Genomic DNA, 24151 nt, shown 5'->3' on the forward strand with positions numbered 1-24151 from the left:
GTGATCTTTCTTTTGCATACATTTACTGAAGCTCCTCTTCATGCCAAACTAATAATCTCCATACCTACAATATAGCATGCCTTGTTTTCTGCTCTAACCCACTGACTTACCCAGCAATCTACAGGAAGAAGCTCATTAGCTGACTCATAACATGTCACTCATTATTTCAAAAAGCTTCATGTACTGTCAAGTACCAAAAGGTTCACATCTCATTGACAAAGGCACCTTATAGCAAAGGATGAATTAACACCTACATAGAAAAAAAGGTCATTTTTCTTAAGGTATCTTTCTGATTTGCCTCAGATCATTCCCTAAGCACAACCACCTAAATCTTTTTCAGACAGAATGCTGCTTATTACTTTACATTGTGCTTTCCCAGCAATGAACAATTTGTGTTTATGTAAATGATTCCTCCTACATTTGTACTGAGCTGGTCATTTTTTTGTTTGTTTATTGTCTACAGAATTGTCAGAAATGCATTGTTGTAGCTTAGATCTGAAACATACTTCATGGCTATTTGTTTGAACACTATGTTCCCAGCTTTTGACACTGTTTCGAAAGGATATGATGGTATAGTGGGTCACTGTGAGAGGTTTTTCAGGAGCCATACCCAACTCTGCTATCTTCTGTAACACTCTGATTCCTGATCTACAAAGATATGAAAAAGTAGGTCATCAAGCTCCTGCTGTCCCAGCTACCATGCCCTCCTCACCAAGATAACTGGCTGTATCCTCTGTTCTGTGAGCCCAAACAATCTGTTTTCACTTAAGTTGCCCCTATCCAATACTGAGTCATGTACATAATGATACATAGTGGCAGCCACACCATAAGAAAATTAACTTGGTAGTGTGTAAACTTATGATAATTGTGCTGCATAATAAAGTATCTATTCAAGCCAACAAGATGGCTCAGTGGCTACAGGTGCTTGTCACACCTGACTACTCTAGTTCAATCTCTGGGATCCACAGGACAGAAGCACAGACCTGATTCTGACTCCTGCAAGTTGTTGTCTGACCTCAGTGTATATATCATGACAAGTGTGCTTACACGTAAGCACACACACACACCAAATGCAAATGAAAACATCACTGACTTACTGACATCTAACATGTGTAAATGAAGACTACATGATGTTTTTCTTTCTTTGAATTAGGAGCTGAAGTTAATTTTATGTTAAAAATCCGTCCTCTGAAGAAATACCCCGTGGATCTTTATTATCTGGTTGATGTGTCAGCATCAATGCACAATAATATAGAAAAATTGAATTCCGTTGGAAACGATTTATCTAAAAAAATGGCCTTTTTTTCCCGTGACTTCCGTCTTGGTTTTGGCTCATATGTGGATAAAACTGTCTCGCCATATATTAGTATCCACCCGGAAAGGATCCACAATCAGTGCAGGTAGCTAATGTTTCATGTGGATAATAGTAAAAGAATCTTTCTTACGTTGTTTGTTCTTATATAAGGACTTACCATGTTTCAAAATATTATCTTATTAAATAAAAGGTAAAAATATTTGAGGAGAATTTTTTTCATTTCTGGAATATGACATTTAAGTTTTCCTCAAATATTGTTTATACGCTTTTTGTCATACAAGAAAACCTTACCTATTATTAGTAATTTTGTATGAACTTCCACCAATGAAGCTGACATGCATATAAATACCCCTTGATATTCTATATTCCTCCTTTGTGGTTGCTTCAAATTTGTTGATTTTTGGTTTGACACATTTTAGAATATTTATCATCTCAATGCTACACTGACATCGTACTGTATTGTGACATTTACATTGTTACTGATGTAGCCAACTGTCTCAAAGACCATGGATCAAAAAAAATACCAATACCTGCCTCTTCAAGCAAAGAAAACTATTTTCAAGCATGCAAGTTTCTACATAGTATCACTTATTAAATTTTCAGAGAAATGACTCTGTAAACCTCTTGTCCCATAAATCATTTTCCTTAAAGGTGTTTTCTATTTCTATAAATTGTTCAAATGATTTCATTCTACACATTCAAACTTGTGGAAATAGTTATCAATTGTACAGAATGGTATTGACTTATCTTTTACAGGACTTTGAGAAGCCTTCTCCTATTTGTTTATTTTTTTTATCCATTCATTTGTTAAAGTTTTCTGTGATCGGGTGTTACTTTGTAGCTTAGACTGACCCTGAACTCACAATCCTGATGCCTCTGCCTCCCTAGGGTTTGGATAATATTATGCCAAGCTTTAACAATCTCCTTGAAGGAGAGCCTACCTGAGGAATGAATCTCTTTCTGGGATGCAAGAGTGTTTACCAAAGTCATTTTCATAACTTTTACTGATCACTAATCGTTCAACAGCAAACTTTTTTTTCCAAATTTGTATGATATCTTTTTAGAAGTAAAAATGCAATATGCTATTTAAGCTGAATTTCCAAATTATCTCTCTGGATATGTTTCTCATCAGCTCCAAGACCAACTGTAATAGGAAATTAGTACAAATTCTTATGTTCCTCTTAAAAATTCATCCATTATTAGCATACTAAAGTGCTTCATTGTCCCGTATTTGTGAAACACAGAATCATCATTTTTGAACATCAAACCCTACAGTTCTATATTCTACTCACAAAGTGTTCACCAACATTAAATTCTTCAATCTTACAGATTCTTTTTGTTATAAAAATTTCCCCACCCCTCCTTTCTTACAGCAACTTCATAATTTGACTGTTAATAACACTTTGAACATTTTAAGGAAGCACAGAAATCTAGATTTTGAACTTCCTTTTCCCACACAGTGACTACAATTTAGACTGTATGCCTCCCCATGGATACATTCATGTGCTGTCTCTGACAGAAAACATCACTGAGTTTGAAAAAGCAGTCCACAGACAAAAGATCTCTGGAAACATAGACACCCCTGAAGGAGGTTTTGACGCCATGCTTCAGGCTGCTGTCTGCGAGGTAAGTAGTTTTGCATGCTGGGTGCTTGAGTTATCAGGTGTAGCTGAGAGTACAAGAGTTTTATGTTCTAGTTGATTTGTGGAATGGAAATAACGCGGAGAAATACATTTTTTAAAAAAAATATCATCTCTCATCACTATTAGGATTCACTTTGCTGTATGATGGAATGGCAAGGTCAAGTAGAGAGAAAAGATGAGATTTAACAAAGAGGATTCTCTTTGCTTGTACACACCTCAGTGCAGTGCCAGAAAAAAGTCTTGTGCCCCACTCATGTCATTTGGCTTATTCTTCCTCCAGTGGACCGTGTGCCCCTATAGTCAGGAACTAGAGTGGCTAGATGATAGTGAGGGAATGAAGGGTAAACAAATACTTAGGCATGCTATTTTAGAGACGGTACATCATTCAAGCCTGACAATGTTTGTCAACTCAAACATAACGTTTACTTGAGGCAAAGACCACAGTGAGGTCCATGTCATTGTACAGGGTCTAATCACATGTTTATTTTAAGAGTCAGATTGGATGGCGAAAAGAAGCTAAAAGATTGCTGCTGGTGATGACAGACCAGACATCACATCTTGCTCTTGACAGCAAATTGGCAGGCATAGTGGTGCCAAATGATGGAAACTGTCATCTGAAAAACAATGTCTACGTCAAATCGACAACCATGGTAATGTAGCAACAGCCTTTCCTAGCTATGATGACTCCTTAGGCTAAGAGTTAAAATTGTCAATTCAGCCACCCTTGTCCCAGGAAATCACCTAAAAGCAATATACAGAACCAAGATGAGCCAGGAACCAACACCTATGGAGCAGAATACTCTACAATTACTAGTCAAGAAAGTTGATGTCTAAAAGTCACTGATACTGTCTAGTATATGACTCTGACATGCTACTAAGAACTGTAGAGGTTTTTGATTTTGTTTTGTTTTTTTCAAATAAAGTGATACAAGGCCTTATTTTCATGTGATTCAAAGGTCTTGAAAAGAAAGAAAAAACATGGCTTTACTTTGTGGAAATAAGCTACTTCTATTAGTTTGGTATCTAAAAATACAATAAGAAGTGACAAGTGAAATGGAAATGGTCTAAGGGATATTCAGAATATAAAACTAAATAAGCTAAATAAAGATCATGAGAAGAAGCATAAAACAAGGCAGGCTTTGTGTGTCCAAATGGCTCGTCCTCCTTCTGCAACACAGAAGGCTGCTAAGGCTGCATGAGGGATGCAGCTTGTCTGAATTACTTCCCAAAGGTTAGCATAAGATTTGAACCATGTATTGAAATGTAGCCTTTTATCACCACATTTCCCCTAGCATTAGCTAATTGCAGATATGAAAAAAGCGCAAAAAGGTATCATTTGTGTATCATGTTGACAGCTATTTACTTGCAAATGTTTGAAGAAAGCTGACATATTTCTCAGTTCACAAGCTCCATTGCCTAGTACCACATAAACTAGACATGGTGGTTCATGCTTCTAATTCCAGCATTCAGAGGTAAAGAAGATCAGAAATTAAATATCATCTTCAGATATATAGCAAGTTCAGGACCAACCTGGATACAGCAAATTCTGTTTCAAACAATAAAGCAAAATAATATGATATAATAAATTCAATCTTTAGCATATTTAAAATCCAGGCTTCAGAATAACTCTGGAGGTATCTTGAATTTACCAATTCTCTCCTATGCAGTTACTCATTTCTTATTTAGTTTTTTTTCTAGTTGGCTTCATTTAATCTAGGTTATAGATCCAATGTGTTCCTTAGCAATAGAAGAGGAAAGAGGAGGAGCTGCTCTGTTCTGAGGCAGAGTAAAGCTTTTGAAAGGAGACATGACAATGGCATGGTACCCAAGTCCTGCTATTCTATTGAAGTCTTGCCAAGTTACTGACATCATCTCTTCATCCATATACTTAAATGAATGTTGTGGCTCATCTAGAAAGGGACTTTGGGCAAAAATCAGGTGCTGTCATTATATTAGACCTATGTTATATAACCTTATGGAGATATCAAAATTTTTACAGGATTTTTAGTCAATATTTGAGTTATTGTGATATGGGAGAAACAGGCAATGCATCATGTCCTTTGTTGTGTTCCTAATAATTATTCCATTTATTTAGATGAATGACCCTAACACTTTGTCACTTCTATGATTTATTGGGTGAATCGAAGAGAAGTGTACTTGATAATAATTCAAAGAACACCTTTAGTTCAGTTACCCCAGATCTGTATTTTAAAGAGTCTTCCTGTTGAAAATTCTCATTGCTAGCCACACTGACAAAGGAAAAAAACAAACAAACAAACAAAACAAAAACAAAAGGAGCTGGTGCATTGGAGTGATTCCTTGGTTGTATGCCAATGTGTAAAATGTACAATGATGACTCTGAAGCTTTGTGTGGTTCAGTCTACCTTGATCCTGTCTCTAGGCATATGTCTACCTGTTCTTCCTATCAAGTACTATGAAGGAATTCTAAATTCTGTATCAGTTAAGGAAGAAGTCAAACACTCTGCTTCCTAGCCTCATCTCCAAAAACCAATGATACAAGACTTCTTTGGGCCAGTAATGATACTAGACATCTTGGCCCAAAGACATTGGACTTTGTTTTATCAAGGGAGGTAATACCTCTTGTGTGTCTGAATTGCAGGGACCAAAGTTATATTTTTGAGTTATAACCATTTCAGGAAGACCAATGTAACACATGCTAATCACAGTAACTATACTTTGACTGAAAGCACCTTTGCAAACACTTTTACATATGGCGTGAAATTTACCACTACAAAAGCTCTAGACAGTAGTTACCAGTATCATCCTTTCACTTACAAAAATAAGGTTAGAAAAGTTAAGTTAAAGCTATGTGAAGACTAGAAACTACAAAAGTAATGAATTGTGGGGTCTGGGACCTAATGCATTTCAATCTGTATTTTTAACTACCTTGTCAAAGTGTTTTAATCAAAAAGTAAAGAAATAGAGAAATAATTATCCTGACGTGTTTTCAGTTCTAAGTTTTACACTGTAGCCTTTACCTACAAAAAAAATAAACCCATATGCCTTAGTTTTATCTGAATTATAAAAGACAATTTAAGAAATTTTGTCTGTAATTTTCACATGAAACATTTTTGTTCAGAGGCAGACAGATTGTAGCAAAATGTATCTCCTATTTGATTTAAATACAAATCTCTTGGAAATAAGTTATTGTTAAAGATTATTGGTAAATTGGCTACCTGTTTAAAAAAAGTTAAATAAAATAAACCATTATTTTTGGCTCCTTTAAAAAAAAAAGAAATTTTGTCTGTACAGATTTTTTTCTATTAATGCCTAGATGTTGGCATTGATGGTATACTACTAAATAAATCTATTTTCCAGTGTTTCCCTTACACTAAATGCAATAAAAACTTGTAGTAACCTAGTGTTTAAATCTGCCCAGCAATAATGTCAACTTAAAGTATGATATTCTTTCCCAAAGGACAGCAGTTCATACAAAACTGTTGATGAAGGAAAAGACACATTAATACTTAGAGCCTGGAAGTATATTTTGGTTTCCCACCCAGATCCCCCAAACTTACTCTCAACCTAAGTCAGAGCCCTTCCATTCACCTGACCCTTGGCAAAGGCCAAGAATTATACAAAGATCTTCCACCACAAAGAAGGAGACCAAGTGGCACATTATGGAAGGCATTAAGTGAACCTGGCCAATGGGCATTCAGATACTAATATGACTCCATCAAATGCAAATAGGTAAGACCAGTGCACTAGTGTGTATGGTATACTCACTAGCACCTTCTGTTTAAACTTGATGTTTCCTTCTCCTTACAGCCTTTTATGTGCCCCAATAATTAGTGATTCTTCACTCTTCCATATGCTTCCTCAGAACTCCCTCAGAACCAAATCCATCTGTCATTCCACTCCCTTAATCCTCAATGGGATAGAGCAGCTGCTGACTTGGCCAGCCTCTTCATAACTGATGGAGAACCACTGAAGGCAATTCACTATTACTGCATACTTATGCTTCCTTGCATAGAAAGATATCCAACTCTCTTGTTCTTGTTCTCACACACTTTTGTTTAACATGTACTTCACTTTCAGCATGATATCTATAGAAGTTTTCTATTGACCATGAAGCACATTTAAGTTTCTTTAGAACTGCCAATGAAGAAAGCAAAGAACATAATTGATTATTTAATTCATAGTTTAACTAAATGAGTTAACAAACTTTTATGAAGTTATATTTATTTCAGTGCTCTTTTTTTAATAGAAATAGATTTTCCTTAACATTCAAGATCACAAAGGCATTTATAACTAATATTGACATCAGACAATTCCATTTAAGCAAAGACTTGCAATCTTTTAAAATAAGATTTATTTATTTATTTTATGTATATGAGTACACTGTAGCTGTCTTCAGACACACCAGAAGATGGCATTGGATCCCATTATAGATGGTTGTGAGCCACAATATGGTTGTTGGGAATTGAACTCAGGACCTATGGAAGAGCAGACAGTTCTCTTAACTGCTGAGCCATCTCTCCAGCCCCGACTTGCAATCTTTTAATAAAGAAATTTGTTTAGTAAAGAAATTTAGTTAATTATTCTTGCTGTTGTTGATTAAGAAATAGGCTCTTCAACATCAAAAAGTGTTAAGTAGTTTCACTTCTCAGCAAGTGTTTTGGATACATTAATAAAAAGGCAATCTTTTTTTTAATAAAAAGACATTCTTTAGCACTCAAATATTTCTAGAAAGCTTGAAGTCTATATGCAGTTTTTAACAAATATTGTTTTTATCTTGTGGAGTTTTTAAACCAACAAAACATTTATTAGCAAATGACTGTACTATGTGCTTTAAAACTGAAAACATGCTGAGACATTTTTGCAGTTATTTTATGAAACCCAATTTGAATGCTTTACATGTTCTCAGAAAAGTAGCCAGGAAATGATCTCTGCAAACAATACCTAACTGAACTTACTCTTAATCAAAAGCAAATGTTACATGCAAAAATCACCTATTCCAGGACCACAGAAACCTGGCTCTGCTTCTGTAGAACCTCTGGAAAGGGATTCAACTAATGTCTAAAAACTTAGCTAAAGAATGTTTAAATTTCATTTACAAGTTATGGGATAAACTATCTTGCTTAAATTAAATGTTTGGGTTAAAACATTTAAGCAGAAAACATTCATTCTTTTTGAAAAGCTTACAAAGACTGATAGCCCTTGCCCTCCCTTACTAAGGAGAATTTCATGATTACAGTTGAAACCATTTTCAGCCTAGGAGACATATTCAAACACCCCAGGATCCAGGGGCACAGGGTTAGTGAATGAGGCAGATTTGCCAAAGCACACAGAAGAGCATGCCCACAGTGTTTATTGGTAGCAGTCTTTTATTTAAAACTTTTTAGTAAGTAATCATTTTGCATGTGTACCTTTACTTTTCAAAAGCACAACCTCACAAGCGAGGCAGAGATGCTGTTTTACTTCTCTTGGGTAATTAAGGTAACAGTAGTGAAAACAATCCTTCCCTACTCTATGGAAGAGCCTGTAGTAAATGTCAGCCAGTCAAGACTTGTACCACTTCATACTGTTGGTATGGGTTTAGTAATTACAGAATCCCTGACCAAAGCCTTTTTATTCAATAGCCCAGTTATGTAAGAGGGCACCACCATAATTCTGAGAAGTGTAAACTAGTATTTCTATATACTCACACGGTGACAAGACCTCAGATAGCTTGACCCTGTGTCCTGGTCACATAGTTTACCAATCACCATCCCTTCACTATAATATTTACCTAAAATAATTGGCTTGTTTTCTTTTGATCCTCAATTTGGGAAATTGCAGTCCATGAAAGTCTGTCCCCATCACATTAGTACTGTGGTGGCAAAACTGCTTACCTCGCAGCCAAGGAGCAATAGATGGAAAGAGACCCTATGGTCTTCTCCCAGGGCATGCCCCAGTGGCCTCAATAATTCTAATAAACCCCGCCAGTCAAAGGATCCACTGTTACCTCCTAGCTTCACAGTGTTCAGATCAATCGTGCACCATGTAGGATATTGAGAGACATTTAAGATCCAAATTAATGACAGAACTGACAGTTGCAAAGCTGGGAGTTGTAGCCCCAGTATTATTGCTTGTCCAGATCACCTGTTCTTGATTTTCTTTGGGAGACTTAATTTTTTAAGAGGACATTTTCTTGCCAAAGACATTTTAGCTATCACAGCACAGAGAAAAGGGTACTGCCCTTTAGTGGGTAGTCAGACATTATGTTTCATATTCTCTAATTGCATAGGACACTCTGTACAGACTGTATTGCATAGGACACCCTCTACAGACACACTCTCAAAACAGACAATATTCATCCCCAAATGTTGGCATCCTCATTCTTGCCCAGTCTTCCCTTTGCTGTTACCAGGATCTGCCATGTGTTGAAAACCCAGGCTGTTGAGACAGAGGTAAATGGACAACATATGTTTCAAGTTTTCATCTCCAGATGTCTTCACTATCGGTTTCCAGTTTGCCTGCATTACTTTAAACTCACTAAAAAGTGAGGTTTTCAATATCTTATAGTTTTCAGTACTACAAACTCTTAACTCACCTTATTTCTTACATTAATTATGCTTAGAATAAAGAAAATCTTTAGCACTTTCTTTGTCCCCTTTGCTATGCACATTATTATAATTCAACTGTATGTACTTCCAGTACAGTATCTATTTGACTGAAAGTGTTCCCCATTGACCTCTTTTCCCTCCTGACATTTATAAGTCCCTTCCCACAAGCTTAATGACTTAGCAGTACTCCTGACATGCTCAATCCTTTCTCCCTTTGCCTCTCAAATGCACTTTATCTCCATTAATTATTTTCAGAGTTTAGATAAGCAATATGTAATGGGTTAGGTGGGGGAGGTGGGTATATGTGCTAGATTTGAGAAGTCATGACATCACCAAGACAGGGCAGCTGAGAGGGAGTATGTTCTCCTACTAGCAGAAAAAAAAAAAGATATATAAGATAAAATGCTTTAAAAATAATGTGCTTCATGGAGGAGAGGTGAGGAGGCTTCAGAAATGGCTATTAATCCCTAGCCACTTGTCAACAGTGGTTTATTTAAACATGTGTTAGACATTTATAATCTAAAATGTCTGCCTTGAGGTACTTAGGATTTTTCTTTTAAAATAGACTTCTCTTTAGAGGCAAGAGAAAAAGATTTTTTTTTTTAAAGCTTAAAAGTCTGATTAACCTTTTCAATGAGCTTCTAACCAATTAGAATGAATATTCTAGACTTTGAGTTTTGTGTAATTTTGGTTAACATCTCTTCCTGTTTGTGGAAGAGGAAAGAAATTTAAAAGGCTCCAAAAGCTGCTCACATCTTCAAATTTTCTTTAAATATTGACTTTGTGTGAATTAAGTATAAGCTAGTTAAAAACATATGATGGGTTTTTTCTTATTTTAAATGAAATGTTTTTATAAGTAAGAAGAGTAGGTGCTTGGCAAGCGGTCATTATTTTTTGTCAAAGCAAAAATATTTTAAAAGTAACTATTACTATTAAAATATTTCCAATGTATCTAGATTTGTCTTGCTTTTTACTTATTCCCTGTAGCATAACTGGTATTACGCAAACTGTCACAAATCTATTTTAAGGTCATATACTTTATGAGGAACAGGAATAGAAATTTGGCTGGGAGAATTTATATTTAGTGGGTATTTTTTTCTATTACTTTAAAGTTACGTTCCTAAGAATTTCTCTAAGCAGAATTCTTCTTATGCAAGCCCATGTGCTAACACTGTTTGGGTCTCTTCATGAATTGGTTTCATATCACATCTAAATGTAACTAATGAAAACAAATACAGAGCATTTGCTCTGATGTCTCCATCAGGTTGAGCCCATGACCTCATGTACGCTAAGCAAATGTTCTAACCCCAGATACACCTGCTGCCCTAGTAGTATTTTTTAAAGCAAGGCTGTATCTTTTCCCATTTGTATAAATTTAAAATGTGGGCCATAGGACATTAGCTATACATAAGACTAATTTACTTTTATTACTAAGTGCTCATAGTTTCTAGATTACAGAGATTAGCATTGGCACGAATAACCTGTTGCAGATACTACAAAATATTTGACCTTGATCTGCTTGAAGCTAGGTAGGCTTAGTTAAACAACCCTTGGCTCCTACTCGTAAGTACCAATAAAAATCTAGTGGAGTTTGGCATCTCTCAGGGGAATGTCCAATTATAAACCTATTGTATAAGGAAATTTAATTTTTAGAAGAGCATTTGAAAACAAACAATAACAGTGCTGCCTAACTATTTAACACTAAATGGCAACTTCTGGAGTTGTCAATCAGGAGGATGAAAAGGAGGGCATTGCTAAGAATTAAAGCCAGGATCCTTTGCATACCAGGCAAAAACTCTACCATGAGCTGCATTCTCCTCCTTGAACTAGAGTGTATTTCCTTTTCTAACTCATCCCTAGCTTTCTAATAATCACCACTACAAAAACAGACACACACATACACAAACAAAACAAATAAGAAAAGCTACATTTAGTTTTTCATGCTTTATTTATCAAGGTAAAGTGAGCTCATAGTATATCATACATCTAAAATCAAGTATAATAATAAATATGTCATTAATATGTACTCTACAGAAGAAGTTAAAATTGAAATCCTGAGTGCTGTATCTGCACCTGCAGTATCTGCTGAATACATCTTTCTAATTTAACGTAGTATTCCCATCTTTCTAATTAACCAGTGACTATAGAAGGTGGATCTCTGCATATGCTACAGAAGGGTAGAAGTGAAAGTTTCTGCTTTCCAAATAAAAACCATGGGGTTTTCTACTTGTAATGAGAGTTTATGTATGCTATGCCAGAAGTCAAATTAGATGCATACATGCCCAAACACAGACACACACATAAATGTATTCATAGATATATATGTGCTTACACAAATGTGTTTGTATATTTGTATGTGTGTGTGTATGCATATATATATATATAATCAGATCTTAAGTTTCACCTCAGAATGCACTGTCATTGGCCTGTCTCTACTGTTGGATATTATAGTATCTTTCAGTTTTGTCAGTTTCAGTCCAAGATTAACGGGACTCTGATCCTCTCTTTACTGTGTGAATTTGGACCCTCTTTACTTTTCTAAGTTGTAGACTTTTATGGAGTTCTGCTTGCAAGACATTCTGACTTCATTAATATTGGTGTTGCATTTGAAGAGAGTTTAAATGTTCCTTGACTGTTACAAACAAGTAAATGCATTTTATTCTAAATCACATGGATTTTTTTTTCCATACTAAAAGTCTAGAGATGAATGAGACAGAGCTGCTGAACTTTACTCCCTTCTTTCCTTCACTGTCCATTACAGGAACATCCGTCATTAGGCCAACTTTCTGAAAAATTAATAGACAACAACATAAATGTCATTTTTGCAGTTCAAGGAAAGCAGTTTCATTGGTACAAGGTATGTTCACATCTGCAACGTTAAAGTTAAAATGCTTGGATTGGTTAAAGTGAGGGCAGTTTTCAGAAGTGGAGATCTAGATTCTGGAATTGTGATCCAACGTGTGAATTTAATGATGTCTCAGTTAAGGTGTACTCTATAGTATCTTATGTCAGCATTTAGGTGCATATTCTGTTCATGATACCTAAAACTGTGACATGTGGGCATTGAAAACTTTGTGAACTACCCTCAATACGCATGGGCACAGCTGGACACCTAAGCTGGTACTAAATGCAACAATAATGAGAGACTTTTATCAGATGAAAACATTACATACTCCAACTCTGTCCCTTTCGTGCTAGTACCAAGATCCATGGCCATGTTGTTAGAATAGGCTAAGACTGGAGAACAGCAGCTGTCTTGTTAAATTTATTTAATTTGGGGGGAGAATTTCATACATAAGCACTGTATTTACATCATTCCTACTCCTTCTTTTCAACTCCCGTATGCCCCCAACTCCTGCTTAAATCCATAGCCTCTTCCCTATTATTGTTAAATACATGTACATATATGCATATATATATTATATATTATATAATATATATCTCCTGCTGCTTTAGTGTTGCTTTTATGTACATGTGTTTAGGGCTAATTTGGGATTGGATAATTTACTAAGACCTGTAAGGGACTCATCCCTGGAGAAAAGTGATTCTCTCTTTGTAGCCTTTGATTGCCTGTAGCTTTTCCTCTAAGAGTGGGCCCTATGAAAATGCTTCTATCCATGTTGGTATGACGATTGGTATCATCATTATACAGGTCTTGGTTAGTCAGCCATATTGTTGAGATTTCATGGGTGCAGTTTCACTTTCATGTCTAGAAGACACTATCTACTGCATACTATCTAGTTCTTCCTTCTTATAATATTTCTGTAAAAAACCAGTTTTTTCCTCCTGTCCCCAGGCTCCCAGAATAATTACTCTGAAACTCAAATATTTTTATAAATACCTAGGTCATAAGCTTTGGCTGTTCCTCAACTAGCTCATAACTTAATATCCCACTTATTTTAATCTAAGTTCTGCCATGTGGCTGCTCTGTAGCTGCTCAGCTCCCACGGCTCTGATCTCCTCTTGTTCCCAGGCCAATCCCTACCTGACTCTATCTCAGAATCCTTTCCACCTGCCAGATGGCCCACCTTCTATTCTACCCTTTCCTATAGGCCATAGAGATTTTTTGTTTTGCTTTTTTATTGACAAGTAATACAACCATATGGTACACAAGATATTCTCTCTACATCATTCTGTCCCTTCTTCCATGATTTTCCCTGAGTCTTGTGTTTAGGAATTGTAGATGCATTGATTTTTCAATGGCACCGACACACATAGCTTTCATTTAGATCATGAAGCAAAAGACCAACAAAAGCCATGGAAGTAAATAAGTCAATGGCTTGTACATGAAAATAGTTTCTGAGATTCCCAGAAGCCTTTGTTGTGTGTGAAGGTTCACCAACAAAGCATTGTGCAGCAGTAGCAATCTGTAGATTCCATGTAACTTACAACAGAGATGTGTGCTGTGCCTGTGGTGTTCCTGTCTTCTCAGTCTTTGAATATCTCTTCCCTTTATTGTTTACATGAGACCATTATACCTTAGTTGTCCTCTCTTCACTCAACCTTTATCTTCTTTACAATTTTGCTTGCTTCTACTTTCTACTCTGAACCTCTCACAATGGCCTGTCTCTGCTTTACCTTAATTTATTCATCTATCTATCTATCTATCTATCTATCTATCTATCTATCTATCCCTTTGAGCAGCCACATTTTCTTTTGACTTCAACAACTGTTGAAATTCATTTCCATCTTCTACAAAGCTGATATTTCCTATACTAGTTTACTTCATACCTAATGACATTGCTATCAGTTGAAAATACAACTTTAAGTGTATCACTACTTCCATTTTAAATCTATGATGAAAAATTTAATTCCCTGATTCCACAAATGTATGTAAATACCATGGAATCAATCATCTTTTAACATAATAGGACATTAGCATTCATATGAGTTAATTCTGGCCCAAACTAAATGGTACAAGTCACTAGAAAAATGGCACAGACAGCTGCTGTTTGGTGAGTACCTAACTATTTTTCAGATACTGAGCTTAAAAACATCCTTTCTTCTAGTACTTTTAGCTACATAAAACAAGGGGAGTATTGTGAACATGCTTCTTTTAAGATGAGCAAACATTTAGAGAGGTTAAAAGCTTGCCTGGTTTTTCTAATAACTCAAATTCTGGGCTCTTAACCTCTAGATTAAGAGCTGACCTTCAAATTCTATGCAGCTTTTAGTGTCTTTTGGCTCCTCCCTCTCCACTGCTTATTGTTTCTTCATGTGTTATTGGCATCAGGGATTCTCCCTCCTTTTGTAAATCTGCCATTGACTGATAAAATACAGAATCATGTTTATTATTAACTGACGTGTACAAAGTAAGAATCACTGGGCTCTCCAAGCCTGGATTCTGCTCAGAGTTTCAGTTGCCCCTGCTGTCACCTACTCTTAAAGGGATAATTTTTTATAAACCATGTTTATCTGGTTTATAAACCAGCATTCCATGCTATCTCCCAGGTTCATTCTCTACCTGGCTACCTAGAAAATCCACTGAAATCACAAAGATATCCACAATACTCTCTAAAGCAAAACGTTATGTTTTTCAATATCTAAGTGTCTTATAGGGTATAAGAGACCATATGGCCTTCTGCCCATCTCTCATTCCCGGCTGTTTTCTGACTTGTATTTGTCCTTTTAGCCATGTGTCTAATTGTTCTGTGCACACACACACACACTTATCAGGCTCTATCTATTCTGGATGCTCTGGTTCTTGGTCTATCCCCACCCCAATCCTAGAAGCCATCCTCCCTGTTTACCAGCATAGCTCTTGCTCATCATTTAGATAAAGTATTTAAGTCACTTTCTCAGGGGAACAGTCCAAGACTGAATGTTCCCCAACTGAAATGCTTGCTGCTATCTCTCCTCATAGTACCTGGGCACATCTCCATTGTGTCATGTGTATTGTGCTTTGTGAAATTGCTCCTTAAGAACTGAAACTATTTGGCCTAGTAACATCTCAAGTATTCAGTCAGAATTTGACATATGGATTTTAAAATCACTAAATCTAAGTCTGACTGGCACACAGAAGGACTTGGTGATGCTCAATGAGTAGGAAAATGAATTAAAGCATGAACCTTGATGCTTTCATACTCTGCTTTCTCATCATAATCCTGTGCCAATCACTCCTTACCCTAATGAGACAGTCTTTCTCTCAAGTAGACCTTGAAGCCCTTGCTCATTCTCTTGTTCTCTCAAGAGATACCTAGAATCTTCCTCGTCAGCTCTGTGAAGCTCACACAAGCTTCCATCTGGTCTAGCATATCCCAACATGCCATTCCACAGAACAGTATTTATATTAAGCACTTGCCTATGTTACATGAGAACAGAGTTTAGAAACTAAAAAGTTGGGAATGCTGTTTAAATAATATTAAAGTATTTGCACACTGTAGGTCCATTCTGAATAATTCCCAAGTGTTGATTTTGGATCTCTAAATGAAAAAAAAAATTTAAAAAACACCATAGAACTTCATCAATGTATTTGCCCTCAGAAGGCTCATGTTAAAAATAGTTTAGGAAATGCTGAGCTAACTTTAATTAGATTTGAGGTCATGTAATTCAGGTCATGCATACTCATTTGCACACAAGACCACACACACTGATACTTCTCTTAGCTTGCTTGTGGTTTTTGTCATATTTTTTTCATTCATATAATGGCTTGCCTTCCTGATGGCTATAAAATGTTTAATGTCTTGATTGCTCACTGTTTGCATGCTACCATCATATTACGCACCCCTGACTCACATGTTTTACAGGACCTTCTACCCCTTTTGCCTGGTGCCATTGCTGGTGAAATAGAATCCAAAGCTACAAATCTCAACAATTTAGTAGTAGAAGCCTACAAGGTATGTATGTACAGCCTATAAATTTTTCTACAAGTCAATTTTTACTACCATTTTTGTGACAAGGTACAAAGCAGCACTGCTACATCTTGCAAGGAGTGACAGAAAGAATGTAAGACTGGGAATTTAGAGCTTGGATTATCATTGGATGAGCCACAAACTAGCAGTGATGTCTGATGCTTAAAAGAATCAGGTCTGTTCTCTGTGCCTCACTTGTTCCACAGACAGGTCAACTAAGATCAATCCAGCCATCTAAGTTTTCTTTCAGACTGAGAGTTCAATGAGTCGCAAAACTTTGGATAGTTGCCTACATCATAAATTTAACAAAACCAAAACCATGGTGCTGTTATTTAAAGAACCACCTGTAGGGGCCAATGGACTCCCCATGATATAGAGATTACTAAGAAGGCTTTGTAAGGGTTTCCATGATCAGTCATTGTAGTGTTCCAGTCTATTAACATTTTTATCAAAACAGGCCAAAGTTTTACTGTCCCAGATGTTTTCTGGGATTGTTTAATTGTATGTTGTCATCAGTCCTGTAAAGAATAGATGCAAGAAGTTTTAAGGGAACATCTGGTCTCTCAAACTAGATCTTGTCTGCATTAAAAGGCTTTATTAAAACTCGCTAAAAACTGACTTTTCTTTTCATGACAGTTACTTTCCATACATGACTTCACTTAATCCGCACACCTGCTCCATCGAGCAGCAATTATTAGTTACATTGTATATTTAGGAACAGAAAAGTATGTGAATTAACCACAGTCCACACAGCTAATAAACAGAGGCAGCAGGATGAAATTCCAGGTGCTACACCATGCCTCAGCTGCTTCCAGTTGTACAGCCTGTTTATCTTTTGTTCTTTGATTTAAAAAAAAAACAGGTGTCAAAAACTATGCTTTATTCTTCCATGGACTTATTGGCCAGTTATAAGGCCTGGCTTCTCCAGATTTTCTGCCTGCCTGCTTGCCTAACATTTAGAATTAATGTTGCCTAAGCCACAGAGCTGTGAACCCCTCAGGCAGCTTTGTTAACTGTCTTCAGGCAGCACCTGCTTGCAACTCAGGTTCAAAGAGGAAGGGGGGAAGCAGACATAGGGCAGAAAATGAAAAAAACTGTTTAAATGTATTCTCCTTTAAAGAAAATAAATCTTGCTAGATTTGTTTCTACAGAGGACTTTTTAATGTCTGAAAACTACAAAGAATTAAATGAACACAAATATCTTAAGTTAAATCTTTTACTACCATAAAAATAATGTTAGATCCTAGGGCTGGAGGGGTAGCTCAGTGACTAAGAGTGCTGTTCTTCCAAAGGACAGAGGTTCAGTTCCAGCACCCACATGGTGGTTCAGAACTATGTTTAACTATAGTTCCAAGAGATCCATCATCACCCTGTTCTAGCCTATATCAATGCAGGTAAAACATTTATATACATTTTTTAAATAGTAGATGCATGGAATTCTGTATCAAGAAAAGCAAAACATACCCACACTTAATTGCTATCCATAGTTTGTTCTTAAGAATCATCCAAATGAAAAAGGAGTTTAAGCAATTAGTCCTTTTAACTACTATAATGTATATCCATTTTATTAATCTGAGTTATATAAATTGGCTTCTATTCTGTTGTGGTTTTTTTTGTTTGTTTCATAAGCTGAGTTTAGCCTTGGAATCTTGATCCTGCTGCCTCAGCCTCCTCCTGAGTCCTAGAATTATAAGCACATACCACTACATCTAGCTTTTTAAAAAACCTTTGTGTCAGACTTATGAAAAGTAAGACCATAAGCTAGGAGTGAGACTTAGCCTCAAACAGGAAAAGCAAACAGATATGTGCAGGTATGTGACTACGTTAGCCTATTGTGGTTCCATGTAACCTTGCAGTAGAAGAATAATAGTGAACTCAACAAAATTTTATTTTGGCTAAGTTAATCTTGAGATGCTATTACTATTATTTTTATGTGTGTATGTCTTCAAAATTCTTTTAGAATTGCATTTCGTTTTCAAATACCAACAGAAACAATTGATAATTCATTTAAGTATTATACAGCAGGAAAAAATGGGCTTTCCCAACAACTCCTAGACACGAAATAGCATTTGTCCTAGCACCTCTCAAATAGGAAAGACAAAATTTAACAATTCACCAGACCCTTGGTTTGCAAAACAAAAGATAGAAAATATTGTAGAAATTTTTCTTCACACAGTACTTCAAAGTCATTGGTCCAAGTCGTTTGAGAATTTAGAGGAATAGCAAACATGGCTGACTAATGGACTGCTATGGGAGATGTGTACTGACCAAAGAAACTAATGCATTATTTTACACCATTATAAGGTTTTCCTAGTTTGCCAGAATTACTTAATATTGCAGTATATGAAATCTTGGGGAGAGAAAATTGTGTGTGTGTGTGTGTGTGTGTGTGTGTGTGTGGTCTCACCTACTCAAATAGTATTCCTTTTGAGGACCTGCTATCATAATTTCGTGATCAATTATTCATTAGTGAATACCTATCTCCTTATCAAAGATATTGTTGAAGGAGTAAAATTACTTTAACTAAAACATTAGAGGCTTCTCTAAGTTTTTTTCCTCCACAGGGTACAACTCATTCTGCCTTCATAACTGCATAGTTCACATCTCTGTTATTTTTCTTTACAAGTTTAAATTCAGAATTTTTGCATGTGCCAGGCTCAGATTTAAGTGAACAAATGTACACATATCTAAAAATATATTTAAAGTAGCTGGATCCTTTTGAACTGTGAGATCGTGATGGAAGGCCTAGTGTGTGCCCAATACTTGACATCAAGCAGTAGATGTTTACTGAGTGAACCTATGAATGGCTGTGTAATTACATACATGGTTCTGTACTCCATATGAAGCGCTGCTTTACAATTAAGGCCAGGAACAAAAATTATGGACACAGGCAAGCATGGAGACTTGATAAAAACCCTAAGCCCTTCTTAGAGAATCTTGTAGTACAGTGTTTTGCCAGTAATTCCTGTACATAGCCACAGTTTAGAAATGCCACCCCACACACACAAAACTGTTTCAACTTTGTATTTATAAAACACTGACATTTCATGATAGTCAAAAGCATTTGAAATTCAAGTTTTGTTTTTGCCAAAAACCATGTTTCCTGCTGTAAATTGTTAGAACTCACTTGTTATGAGAATGTTTCTTTAAACTTCATCATTAAATATCATCGGCATGACTTTGAAAGATTATCCTTGCCACACTGTATAAGTGAGGTATTTCTTTTTTTTTCTTTTTTTTTCTTTTTGTTTTTTTCAAGACAGGGTTTCTCTGTGTAGTTCTGGCTGTCCTGGAACTCACTCTGTAGACCAGGCCAGCCTCGAACTCTCAAACTCAGAAATCCACCTGCCTCTGCTTCCCAAGTGCTGGGATTAAAGGTGTGCGCCACCACTGCCTGGCCAGGAGAGGTATTTCTATAGGAATTAAAATGCATAATCATAGATATATGGAAAAAAACAGACTATTTAAACACATTCAGTATTTTTTATATTTAAACATAATTGAACTGTTGCAAGGAGCCACCATTATATTCATTTTTCCAGAGTTGAATTTTTATTAAAGTTAAATATTAAATGTAGGATGACATAATGATTATGAGTCTGCTTTGTTGCTTATGCTAGAAACTACTGTAGTGTAATTAAAAATCTATGTCTCTGCAGAAACTCATCTCAGAAGTAAAAGTGCAGCTGGAAAGCCAGGTACATGGTGTCCATTTTAACATCACTGCCATCTGTCCAGATGGGGCCAGAAAGCCAGGCATAAGTGGGTGTGGAAACGTGACAAGCAATGATGAAGTATGTGGCAGTATGTTTTTCTTGTTTAAGATAATTTTTTTGGTGTGCTTTCTCATGAAGAAAATATCAAACTACTTTTTTTTTCTTTTTTTTCTTTTTATTGGATGATTTATTTACATTTCCTATGTTGTCCCCTTACCCCATCCCCCACCACCCCCTCGGAACCCCCAATCCCCTCGCCCCTCCTCCTTCTTCTCTGTGGATGTAACCTCTATCTACACCCCCCCACTCCCACCTCCCCACCCTCAAAATTCCCACCCCCTGGGGCATCCAGCCTTCATGAGGTCAAGGTTCTCTTCTTCCACCTATGCCCAGCAGGGCCCTCCACTTTTACATATTCAGCTGAAGCCCTGGATCCCCCCCTAAGTGCTCCCAGGCTGGTGGTTTAGACCCTGGGAGCTGTGGTTGGTTGGTATTGTTGCTCTCCTCATGGTGCCACAAACCCTTTCAGCTCCTTCAAACTACTTTTAAAACATTGTTACTAACTATGAGAATCTTATTTCAACTTTAAAGGAGCCTCCTCTCTCTTCTCAAAGTTACTTCTATACTTAATTGACTTCTCAAATTTTCAAGTTAAAATAAATATATATTGTGTTAAATACCTATTAAATACTTAGTAGTAATACATTTTCTGAGAGTTTTGGTCTAATGAAGAAATCACATCCTTCCAAGCAAGCAGTATCTGTAGTTGTAATAGTGACAAAGCCTTTATAATTTCAAATCTGTTCATTCTCAAAGTATGAAAGAATGGGACAGAATATAAAAGCTAAGAATTCCAAAATCTTCCATTGCGTGATGCCCTGGAAAAGGAATAGAGAAATTTGTTAAAAGCAGTCAAATCAGAGAGATGATACCATTTATATAATAACTAGAAAGAGTTGGGGTATCAAGAGAACTTCAGGACCAGATGAAATGATTATTCCCCAAGAACTGTCACAGCAGAATACATTATGCTTTCAGCAGGGGGAAGGGGTCGGGTGTCACCCCTCTCTAACATGCCTTACTTCAGCTGTACCTGAATGACCTGGTGAGAAAATTTTGATTCTTTCCTCCTTCTCATTCTAAGGTTCTGTAATTTTATTACTCCTATCCTGTGTTGAGAAGGAGTTTTTAAAGGGATAGAAAGTCCTAAAGTTCTAAGATTAATTCAGAGAAGACACTTTTTCCTCTTTAGTTAGAAAAATATTTTTTCCTCATGGGAACATTAGAAGCTGTGGGTAGTGTGATTGTGCCCACAAGCTGTGTATCTTTAATTAATTATCCTAAGCTTCTAATTCAGTAGTTTCCTCTATAACTATTCCTTGGATATCGTTATATACTAGTTTATATAATGCACATTTGATTTCTGCTACAGAAAAATTTTTGTAGCAAGATACCACTAAGCTAACTTCTGAAAAACAAAGTAAGACTTTAAAGACTCTCAAATATATAACAATGATTTACCTTCCTTAATTTTTTTCTTTCTTTTACTATGTTCCTTTCGACTATAAACAGCTTGAATCCCAGGAGGAGTCAACCAGCTTTCAATTATAGAAGCCCTAAGTTTTCTTATACTAGTTTTAATAGCAGTGGCCACTCATCCCACACATCTGTGGGGCCTTAAAATTCTTAAGGGCAAAACCAATTTGAGCACAAATTCACACCAACCACACTAATTTTAACGTGATACATTTAAATAAAATGTCTTGTATGTGGATGCCTAAATATAGATCTTTTATTTCATGCTACATAATTTTCAATTTAAAAGCCCAGCATCCATTATTTAAATGTTGGAATTTATTTATTGTAGTGAACGTCAGTTCAAAGTATATACACATATATAACTATATGTGTGTATAAGCTTTCTGATCTGCCAATTCACCTGAAGATGAAGTCAGAAAATATAGATATTAAATTAACCATATTATAGATAAATAAGGAATTAAAAAACAAGGAAAAATTGTTAGGCAAATAAACTGTAGTTTAGAGGGGAAAAACCATTCCTTGCTACTCCATTCTTTAGTTCTGGGAAGACCCCACTGTAACAACAGACTTTAGTGAGGTTTTCAAGCTGGAGAATAAGTCCTGAGCCTCTTCTCAAGTAACATCAGAGATGGTGTCGTGTTTTCCTCCACTGACATACTGTATATGCTAAAAATCATCTCTGGGTCTTCAACTTGGGCCTTTAGAAAGTAAAATACAAATAAATAAAATTGTCTGTGTGAATATCACAGGGTTCTGATCCAGAAGATAAAAAGCCTGTTACATAGGTTTGTTGGTTCCTAATGCCTATTAGTCACTAACCTCATATGTCCAGTTCAGAAAATAGAACATTGCTTCAGCAGTTGTCCATGAAATCGGTTATTTAAGGTGACAGATACTTGAGGATGAATGGACACATTGTGATTGACAGGCAATTAGCAATTCCTTTAATTTTAATTAATCAGGCAAAAATGGAATTAAATAGGAGCAATGTACTTACATATGAAAGAGATTGCATGTGATTTATAAATATTGTTAGCATCTCTAAGGTGTTCACTGTTGATTTAAATATTATTACTTGATATACTGTTTGCAGTATCAAAGGATAAAAATATATTTCCACTTTCCTTTGAAATTTAGGTTCTTTTCAATGTAACAGTTGTGATGAAAACATGTGACATCATAGGAGGAAAAAACTATGCAATAATCAAACCTATTGGTTTCAATGAAACCACTAAAGTCCACATACACAGAAGCTGCAGTTGCCAGTGTGAGGACCACAGAGGACTCAAAGGACAGTGTGTGGAAGCTGTACTAGATCCCAAGTGTCCACAGTGTGATGACAGCAAATGTCATTTTGATGAAGACCAGTTTCCTTCTGAAACTTGCAAGCCACAGGAGGATCAACCTGTCTGCAGTGGCCGAGGTGTTTGTGTCTGTGGGAAATGTTTATGTCACAAAACCAAGCTTGGAAGAGTGTACGGCCAGTACTGTGAGAAGGATGACTTCTCCTGTCCCTATCTTCATGGGGATGTGTGTGCTGGTGAGTTGATATATACAGGGAGTTGGAGTTCATAACAATATTGGCATATACATTAGTTTATCTTTAAATCTGATGTGATGAGGTACTGCCACTTAACCCAAAATCAAAGTTCAAAGCCTCATAGTCTGTGAAATTAGACCATGGCAAGATCAGGTTTATATTTTTAGTTTGAGTAGAGTGGCTATTTTTAAAATCAAAACCTAAAATGAAATATGAATCTTATATATCCCTTGATCTCTGAAAGATTCACACAAGAAAAGGAAGTTACTGGTGATGGCCGACACAGTTTTCTAGAAGAATGGCGGGTATTCTATAAGGGTCTGAATTCATTCCAGCAAGTGGTCCGCCTCCTGCTTGCAGAGGATTTTATTTCTGTCACGATGAGGGGAAGTGAGATATAAAAATATAATTCCACTTACTGGAAAATTCTTAAAGTACCATTGTAGATAGAATTGTAAGTTCGAAGTAATTTAAACTTCACCATTTTATTTTTGGAAAGGCCGTCAGTCACAGAATGAACAAAGGACTGCATTCTTCAGAGAGAACTGGATTGTTAAGTAATCCAGAAGATTTTTCCTTCTGGCCACACACAGACCAGATTTTGCAATGAAATAAGATAAGATAAAAATATCAAGATTACTTTCGGCTAATTCAGTTCACTGCCACCTACTGGTTACAGTCCAGAAAAACCTGTGCAGCATTTGAAAATTAAAACAAAATGTAACTTTAAAATAAATTAAACTATCTGTCATTTGAATTCCTCGACTGTTTCTTCATGAAAGAGTAGGTTTACTTATCATAGAGATCTCTTTATTGTATGTACATGTTAGTAAGGAAATATCTGTTAAATTATGGGGAAATGAAAATATTTCATTGTTACAACTGGATGGAAATCAAAACCTATAAAACATCTCTATTCATGGGAAGGTAGAAAGCTTGTTTGAAGTTACAGAAAAACATTATTACAAGTTGTCT

At 36.1% G+C, this 24151-nt stretch overlaps 1 protein-coding gene across 1 annotated transcript in view; it reads left to right on the top strand.

Moving 5' to 3' along the window:
- The window catches only part of Itgb8 (integrin subunit beta 8), a 71185-nt gene that overhangs the window by 39830 nt on the left and 7204 nt on the right, over positions 1 to 24151 (top strand). Inside the window, exons 4-10 of the mRNA XM_028773207.1 lie at positions 1154 to 1400; positions 2776 to 2941; positions 3450 to 3608; positions 12289 to 12384; positions 16274 to 16363; positions 20038 to 20172; positions 22774 to 23176. Of these exons, the coding sequence (XP_028629040.1) occupies positions 1154 to 1400; positions 2776 to 2941; positions 3450 to 3608; positions 12289 to 12384; positions 16274 to 16363; positions 20038 to 20172; positions 22774 to 23176 (1296 nt within the window). The remainder of the gene's footprint in view (positions 1 to 1153; positions 1401 to 2775; positions 2942 to 3449; positions 3609 to 12288; positions 12385 to 16273; positions 16364 to 20037; positions 20173 to 22773; positions 23177 to 24151) is intronic.

Source organism: Grammomys surdaster, unplaced genomic scaffold, assembly GCF_004785775.1.
Source record: "Grammomys surdaster isolate TR1022 unplaced genomic scaffold, NIH_TR_1.0 223, whole genome shotgun sequence".
Classification (NCBI taxonomy): Eukaryota; Metazoa; Chordata; class Mammalia; order Rodentia; family Muridae; genus Grammomys; species Grammomys surdaster.